The sequence below is a fragment of the Chinchilla lanigera genome, unplaced genomic scaffold, assembly GCF_000276665.1.
Source record: "Chinchilla lanigera isolate Chin_1 unplaced genomic scaffold, ChiLan1.0 scaffold00095, whole genome shotgun sequence".
In the NCBI taxonomy this organism is placed as follows: domain Eukaryota; kingdom Metazoa; phylum Chordata; class Mammalia; order Rodentia; family Chinchillidae; genus Chinchilla; species Chinchilla lanigera.
Genome location: NW_004955496.1, coordinates 6502587 through 6511650, shown reverse-complemented (window position 1 = coordinate 6511650; position 9064 = coordinate 6502587). Strand labels below are relative to the sequence as shown.

General features: G+C 42.0%; 1 protein-coding gene across 2 annotated transcripts in view; it reads left to right on the top strand.

Annotated features, from left to right (window-relative positions):
* Positions 1–455: 455 nt before the first annotated feature.
* Bank1 (B-cell scaffold protein with ankyrin repeats 1) overlaps positions 456–9064 on the top strand; it is a 243578-nt gene continuing 234969 nt past the window's right edge. The window contains exons 1-2 of one of the 2 annotated variants that reach the window (XM_013505420.1): positions 456–518; positions 4975–5222. In XM_013505420.1, the coding sequence (XP_013360874.1) occupies positions 5189–5222 (34 nt within the window). In that variant the 5' untranslated portion in view covers positions 456–518; positions 4975–5188. Of the gene's footprint in view, positions 519–4974; positions 5223–9064 lie in introns of those variants that run through there. The other variant, XM_013505421.1, reaches the window with a different exon arrangement.

Below are 9064 nucleotides of genomic sequence, written 5' to 3'. Positions count from 1 at the left end.
ATTAAAACATCTAAAACAATGCATTTTTATCCATATTAGAGAAGACACTAACAGCTTCTGATACTGTAGTGAACTAAGGAATAAGGAAGACATTATTTTAAGTGAGGTATGGAGTGAGGCTAAAACTCACCAAATCAGCAATTGAGGGGTGAAAATAAAAGCAAATCACATAGTTCACAAACAAAGCCAAAAGTACCAAAAGGAGAAATGAAGAATTTTGGATTCCCTGACAATCAAATGTTTTATAGCATTAGTGTTCAAACTCTGATCTACCGAACAAGTTGCCTTCCAGCAACCAGTTTTGCTTTGCATAGGCCTGGTGTGGGCGGAGGGTGGGACACTGGTGTGCACCAGAGTGAAAGCAGAAACTCAGTCACTGCAAGGGGAAGGCAGCACATCTGCCAGCTCCCTGGGGAACGGCTTGTGCACAAGGGAAGCAGCATCGCAGGAGGGTGTCACGGACGTGCTGCAGCCACCAAGACTAAAACATGGCCCCATAGGGGCTTAGCAAACCACTGGTAAGGAGAATTCAATATTCTTCAATATGTGCTTTTTCAGAAGAATGTGGAAAGATTTCCTCATAAGTGAATCTCCCTAAATACTCAATTATCACTGGGAATGTATTGGTTTCTTGTGGCTGCTGTAACAAACTACAAGTTAACAGCTTAAAACAATGCAAATTTATCATCTTACAATCCTGGAAATCAGAAGTCCAAAATCAGTCTTTCAGGGCTCAATTCAAGGCATCAAGAGGACAAGTTTCTGCAGCAGAATCCATTTCCCTGTCTTCCTCTGCTTCCAAAGACTGCCTGTGCGCAGTGGTTTGCTCTCCCCCTCCACAGCCACACACATTCCTTGGGGTCTCTCACTCTGCTTTCCTGTTTCTACTTTCTCAGTAGCCTTGTGATGGATCACACTGGACCCCTGGATAATCCAGGCTAATCTGCCTGCATCAACCATTAATTCTCCGTTAGGGTAATACACACACAGGCTCAGTGGGTGTGGACATATCTGGGGGAGAAGACTTACATAGTTAGGTTTGTACTACACAATTCAGTTAAATGTATGGAAAGAGAAGAAAGTGAAGGAAGCTTCAATTTAGGGACAAAAAGTGTCTCATTGCTGGGAATTTTCTTCAGACCTTCCTGGTATCTGGTCAAGTTTTGAGTTAGCAAATAAGAACTGTAGCAACACCCTACTGGAATAATGGGGTTTACTGTCTAAAATTCTAGCCATGTTCATCAAGAAGAAATTCTCGAGCTATAAATGATCATGGAGGTGCAAATTAGTTCGTTTAAAGCTTTTGTGAATAAGAAGGAAAAGAGGGGTTGAAGAGAGGGTAGGAGGATGGGGAAAAAAAAGAATCAAGTTATATCATGTACAGGTACAAATTCCTTATGACAAATGTGATTATTATATATACCTAAAATGTACTGATAAAAATCATTTTCTTTAAAAGAAAAACAGATTGTTGCTTTAGGAAAGAATTGGTTTCACTTTAAATGCATCCTAAATCTGAAAACACAATAAAGCCAATAGTTTGAGCTAAAGTATCCAGTCTGCAAAGGGCACAGGACTGGCACGGCGGCTGCAACTTTAGCTGTCCAATCATGGGAACACAGTCAGCAGGAGGCTCTCAGCATCTCTGCAGATGAAGACAACAGGACTGAGGCCATCGATACACAGCCAGATGAAGGACACCAGGGAAGAAGTCAATGGACCCCAGAGTTTGATATATTAAGAAACAAGAAACCAACTGTGGCTGGTATTTTTTGTCCTTCTGTGGCAGAGGTAAAATCAGCAGCTTGCAATCACACACTGCTGGTGGCATTCCAACTGGAAAAGCCTCTCGCTGTGAGAATTACTAAGTGCCTCTTCCCTGAGAATAAGTGTGAACCAGGAGATAGCCCTGCATTTCCGACAGTGTCATCTCCAAAGAAGAAATAAAGTCAACCTTAATTCAAGATGTGTTTGACACTGAGGAAGAAAATGAGTAGCACCTTTCCTAAAATACATTTTCATAAATGCATGGACAAAATTAGGATATGTCTAAGACTTTGGTTACCTTATCTGTGTGTGTCTCACTGTCTACATCTTCAACCTGAGTGCCATAATTATGATGAATTAGGAGTGCAGTTACTGAGTGTTGTGAAGGATGTCAGTGTTTAGTTCTCTAGGATTACAACCCTATGGGAATTTGCATGGACGTGCAAAGCAGTCCTTCAACACAGTAGTCTTCCTCATCTGTGTTTCCCTTTCTCCTATTTTAGTTACTCGTGGTCAACCACAGCCCAAAAATACCAAATGGCAAATTCCAGGTATGGTGCAGGGGTGAAAGAGAGAGGGAGATCACATTCATCTAATTTTCTTATAATCTGTTATAATTGCTCTGTATTAGTAGTAGTTATAGTAGGTAAACTCCCACCAGGCCCAATTTATTAATTATAGCTTGTCATAGGTACATGCACAGGAAATGTGATGTCTACCTAGGGTTTGGCACTGTCCAACACTTCCCCTGGGGCCTTGAGCCAAGCCTCTGTGGAGAAGGGGGGACTGTTGTACACACTTTGCATGCAGCCTTCCTATGGTCTTTAGCAATGACCGTGTGATCTGAAAACAGGGTTATATTTAGGAGGGTAAGCTTTGAAGTTAGCTCTAGAGTGAATTCCAGCTTTCTCACTTAAAGTTTTTAAAACCTGATTCCTCCTGCGTAAAGTACCATTACAGGCACATTGGTTTTGGAGAACCAAATGGTAGAACATTGTGAAAGTCTTACATAGACTATTTTTCTAAAAGGAAGTAGCTGTTAACAGTAATAATGATAAAACAAAGGAATAAGTCACTTAGAGGGCTACCTGAAACTCTACAACTTTGGGACAAACATCGTGTTTTCATTTAGTATCCCCAACAATAATAAAGCTGCAATAGTTTTTAAACTTTGAGTAGAAGATTTTCTAACACAAATTCTCAGTGAATAAACTAGTTTTTAAAACCCAGCCTGTTATTTCAAACACATTTTTGCTTTCTTTTTTCCTGTACCAGAATCGTACTGATATAGTAAAAATGAGCACTTGAAGATGCACTTAATTTTCCTATGCATTGTAAATCTTATTTTCTGTATATGTTATGGAGGAAGGGGTCATGTTTCCTAGCTAGCGGAGACTTGGATGTGATCACTCCAGTTTCTTCATTCGAATGAGAAACATGAGGCTCAGCCTTGCTGAGAATTGCTCGGTCATTCAGAGCGAGGCAGCAATTGTGGTCTCCTGACCAGGAAGACTGTTCTGCACAAGACAGAGGCAATTTGCCGTCCAAAGACTCTACACATTTCTGTGTGCATGGATGCATGCCTTCGTAGATCACTGAGGAAACAGCTGGAGTTCTTATGTTGCCCAAGTAACTTTGTTGGAATATACGTACACTAGCAAAAGTGCCACTGGACAACACCTCCCCCATGCACTGGTGTAAGAAGACTAATGAACAAAATACATCCCGTTTCCTTTTCTTATCCCTAATCCCTTGCCATCCCTCCCCCAACCCTCCACCTCTTGATCCCTTTCCTGCTGACAGTGCTCCATCTCCTTACTTCCTATTATTTGTTGCTCTTTATTTTTGCTCTGGGTTTCTCATAGAAGAGAAACGATGTGATATTCAGGCTTGTATGTACCAACTCCACACAAGGCATGTAAATATTAGGTACTGTGAACGTGTTAAAAAAAAAAGGAAGAAGACCAAGAGATGGGGGGAGGAGGGGGAGGGAAGGGAAAGGGGGTGCAAAGAGGAATGAAGATGTGTTGTGTACATGCTCCAACCCCACACAAGGAGTGTAAGCATTATGTACTGCACATATTTGCTACTACACTAAAATAATAAGGAAGAAAAATACTTCTTTCCTAAGAGTTGAATTTCTGAAAATATGAATCCAAACTATCTTTACCATATTGAAGTCTCTGTGTTGACAATCATATACAGAAGACAACAAACTTTTCAGTGTGACATTATTTCATAAACCAGATAAAATCTTTTGCTTTATCATTTCAAATACAGAAGATCAAAATAAAATTGTTAAGTAGGGTGCACCAACTGCTGGATGGGAGATACCTATCTATCATACTTTTCAAATTTTGCTGACATTTCACAAGTTTAAAACCTAGCCTGTTATTTCCACACAATTGCCAAAGTTTCTTACATTTTGTTTTGTGTTGGGTTTTTTTGTGTTTTTTTTTTTTTTTCCGGTATTGGGAATCGAACTCACAACCTTGCGCTTGCCAGGCAGGCGCTGCGCCGCTGAGCTAAATCCCCAACCCCGTATTTTGTTATAAAATTCTAATAACAACCACAGTGATGGGGAATAGTTAACACTTACTTTGATAATTGATGCTGGCACTATTCCTATGAAAGACTGTGTAAGAGAAATAGTTGTGCACATGCCTCTAGATTTATCATAAGGAAAATACTATTACCAGCCTTCAACTCAATGTTTAAAAATATCTTCTACTTCAAGAGATAAATTCTTAGTGTGGAGACCCTTGAAAGAAGACTGGCATTTACTTTAAGGCTTTGCTACAGCCACTTTGGACCCTGAAACACACACACACACACACACACACACACACACACACACACACCTCTTATTTGGAAGGGATATTTAGGTCCATGGCTTTTTTTTTTTTTTTTTTAATTTGAGCAGGAGTAGGGAATAAGTTTTCGATGATATTTAAAATCACTTGGGGGCTGGGGATTTAGCTCAGCGGCAAAGCGCCTGCCTGGCAAGTGCAAGGTCGTGAGTTCAGTTCCTGGTACCGGAGAAAAACCAAAAAAAAATAAAATAAAATAAAATAAAATAAAATCACTTGGCATAGAAAGCCTGGGTTTTTAAGCAAGGGATGTTACAAAAATTGTAACTTTACCTACACCTTCTAGCCTGTATCTCCCTTGTCCGCCTAGGGAGTAAATGTCTACTTTTCATCCTAGCAGGGGACAGCCCTGGAGACCACAGGCGACAGGATAGAGTCGGGGGCAAAGAAGAGGAAAACGAGGCGGCAGCTGCAGGCGCTCGGCAGAAAAGGCAGTTTCGCTTCCTGCGGGCTAGGGCTCCGTGGCACTTCCGGACCAAGGTCCCCGCGGTCCCCGAGGTCCCCAGGTCCTGAAGTCCCCAGTCAGCTGTCCCACCTCTTTCACCGCCGTGATGCTGCCCACCGCGCTTGAGCCCGCGTCCCCAGGTGGGTGCCGCGCCGGGGTGCAGGGGGATCCGCTGCCGGGGTGGGTGCCGAGCTCTGCGGCACTCCTTGCAGGTTTCAAGGTCCCCAGTTTTCCCCTGGGATTTGCACAGCGCAACCCAGCTGCCACCTGCATCTGCGACTTCTGGGGCTGGAGCTTCTGGGAACACTGGGACCGATTCCATCCTTTGTTTTCACTTTGCAATGTGCTTTTAAAGCAACACGTCCCTTGAAAACACAGAGGAGCAGGTCACTGGTCACCTGTGGCCTGACTCACCTGGCAGGAAAGGTGTGACTCAATGTGGACTCCCAGGCATGGCAATGGCAGGGCAGGCAGGGCAGGCGGGGCAGAACAGGACAGGGCAGGACAGAGCAGGCAGGGCAGGGCAGGGCAGGGCTGGACGGGACAGGACAGGACAGGACAGGACAGGACAGGCATGACAGGACCGGACAGGGCAGGACACACAGGACAGGACATACAGGACAGGTGAGGCAGCTTCCATGCCAAGGCTGAGCTGTGACCAGGTTAAAAATCACCCTGCCCTGTTGCTGACTAGCTGGACATTTTCAAAGGTGTTTATACTCAGTTCTTTTCAGGGTTTCAAATGCATTTGCGAATTGTATGTGATGATGAAAAGTGTTCAGTTTTGAAATTTAAAAAACAGCATCATTAGGGTGCTAATATGACTGGAGATATTCATGGTGAGAAATGCAAAAAGAAAATACATTCTGAATGAAATTCCCTTAATTTTCTGAACAGAGTTAAATTTCTCATAGCTTACTAGCATCTTTTTAGCTAGAGTGATCTGAGCTTTAGCTGCTTCCCATAGTGTATTTTTTTAGTAAATAAATTGAATGATTGCTTTTCTGTTCCTTGTGACCATGGAAAATGACATAGCAAGAATTAGAGCCACAGTGCTGAGTTAGTCAACATCTCAAACACTGGCTGTGACTTTGAAGCTCTGTGGCTCACCATAGCTACACATAGTACCATCCAGAAATAGCCCAGCCATAGCTTCTAACCCTGAGATGGTCACCGCTGTAACTTCAATTAACAACTTTTTAAGAAGAATGGGTTACAGTCTGTCCTCAACTCCTAGGTTGAGCAGTGTGGCCAAAAAACAGCTTTTATTTCCCCTGACAGTCAAGGGACAGGCAGGCGGAGGCACCTGCTATTGTGACGGTTTGAGCTAACATCTCCTTCGCTCCTCCTCAGGCTGACATTTATCCCTTGGTTCAGCTACTTCCTTATTTTGCCAAGAGTAATTGATACTACTGGTGTAAGGAGCTGTCTTTTGACATCCATCCATGCCCATTTCATTGAGGTACGCAGTCTTCTAGAACTACTTCTTAGTAATCCATACAGGCAGATACATTGAATGGCGAGCTCTTCAGAGCAGCCTCTCTGCTGCAGCTTTTGCTTGAGTGTGGCAGCAAGAGGACAGTTAGTCCAGCTACCTTATGTTAGAGAAAAGACAACTGAGACTCCAGGAGTGACTTCCCTGTGGCCTCAGGACTAGGAAGTACTTGAAGGTAATCCTTCCTTCAGCTCACCCAGCCCCTGTGTCTCTTCCCAGAGTGGTGTAGTTAACTGCAAGCATGGAGTGGGTTCAGTGCTATGAGACAAGTGATTTCTACTACCATGGGCTGGTCCTAGTGACCATGGCCCTCCAACTGGGATCAGAGAGCTCTACTAGCTGTCTAGTGACCACAGCTGTGGAGACAGCCATCAGAGAGCTCTACCAGCTGTCCAGAGCCCAACCAGCACTTCCACGGGAGCTGGGAATTCTAGATACCCAGTGCTGAACAAAGGGAAGACACTGCACAATGGAAATTCTACTTAGAATGTATTTTTTTTTTGGTTTATATTTAACCAGATGCCATTTACCAATGTCCAGAAGAGATTCTCTCTCTCTGCTTCATTTTACTTTTTGTTGTTGCTTTGGTGTTTTGAGACAGGGTCTCACTATGTAGTACAGGCTGTCCTTGAACTTGTTTCTCTATACATCCTGGCCTTAGCCTCCCATGTGCTGGAATTACTGGAGGACACCACTGCATCTGGCTGCTTCATTCTAAAACTAATGATTTTTTAAAATTTTATTTTAACAGCTACCTTCATAGAAATGATTATTAAATTCCAATTATTTCCCATTCCATACTTCTTGTATTTTATTGATATACTTGATGCTTCTGATCAGAGTTAAATAAATGATTCATTTAAAAGCAGAACTAACTTGTACTCTGTTGTACATAACTTTTGCAGAAATGGTTTGTTTAGGTCTCACCCCTCAGCCTCAAAATAGAGCTGAAGCTTTTTGCTCTTACTACACTCAGAGCCAACAATCTAGAATTATCCCACTAAGGAAATGCTCCTCCTGCACTCTGGTGGGTGGCAAAAATTACTCACCTGGCTGGGTGTAGTGACACATACTGTAACCCCAGAACTCTGGGAGGCTGAGGCAGGAGGATCACAAGGTCAAGCCCATCCTGGGCAACTTAACTACTATGTTTCAAAAGAATAAAAAGTACAGAGAATATAGGCAAAGGTCCTGGGTTCAAGCCCCAGTACTGAAAAAACAAACAAACAAACAAAAAAAATACAACTTTCACACCATAGGATGGCATAGAAATGCCATGATGAAGTCACTTCCGAGGTTTTAAAGAAAGGTAGCTCTTCTACAGTATTTTTCACTGTAATCTGAACAATTCCACAGCATTGAATTGCAAAGCACTTTATGCTTACATGTCAACATCCTTGGATGGCACTGGGGTGGCAGAGGGACCTGTGTTGCTGCTTCTGCCTGAGCACATGGTGTGGTGGTCACACCCCCCGTTAGGCTCTGGTCACAAATGGCCAGAGACCCAGGACCTGAATCAAACTTGTCTGCCCCATGTTCTTGCATCAATCACTAAATTTCTCCTTACCTCAGGTGCTCATTAAACAGCAAGATCTGAAGGGCAGCAACATTCATTCAACAGTTATTTTGAGAAATAAAACATAAACTGTAGGTAAAGTTCTTTTCAGGATGCCATAAGAGTCATTGGTTCATACCTGTTAGATCTTTTAATTCGTAGGCCATCATCACATTTACATGTAAAAGATAAGATTCTTATTGAGAAACTGCCTCATATTGGCTTGGGAAACACCGAAGGAAGCAACCAAGCTCCCATACAAAATAAAATAATAATGATTAGGAGATATAGCTTCCTGTGTAAAGGTACTAACATATCCTTGGGGAAATATTGTATCTAACAGTTGTGAGAAGAGAAAAAAAAGGCTCTCCAAGGAGAAGAACTAGGACAGATTATTTGACAGGGTATTAAACTAGAGAAGTTTCAGGAAAGAGTAAAAGAGGAATTCAATAAGACAGAATGAGATCATAATCTGTTTCCCAGATCACAGAATACCAGTTGTAACTTGATTTGCAGAGAATGTAAATATATGTGAAAAGTAAGTATCAAACAAAAACTTGTAGGACACTTCAAATTATAAGATGAAGAATCTATTTTACCAGTGGGGTTTAAAAGAAATCCAATCTAAACTAAAGAGCACCATTCCCACCAATTCTAAACCACACGTTTTAAGAGTTTGAATTGCTATTACTTAATCATCTAAGTTACAGTCGCTTTTCTATGACTTTCCTCAGAGATTATACAGTGTCTTACAGTAATCTTGGAGACAGCTATAAAGTAAGAATAGGAAGGGCAGAATTTTACAGATTTATTCTTTAGAAATGTTATTATTTGGCCTTGTAATTCTTTACTCTTTTAAATATAGAGCATGGTATTTAGGGTTTAGTGCACACATTGAGATAGTCCAAGTAGAGAAAAATATTTGAAATTGT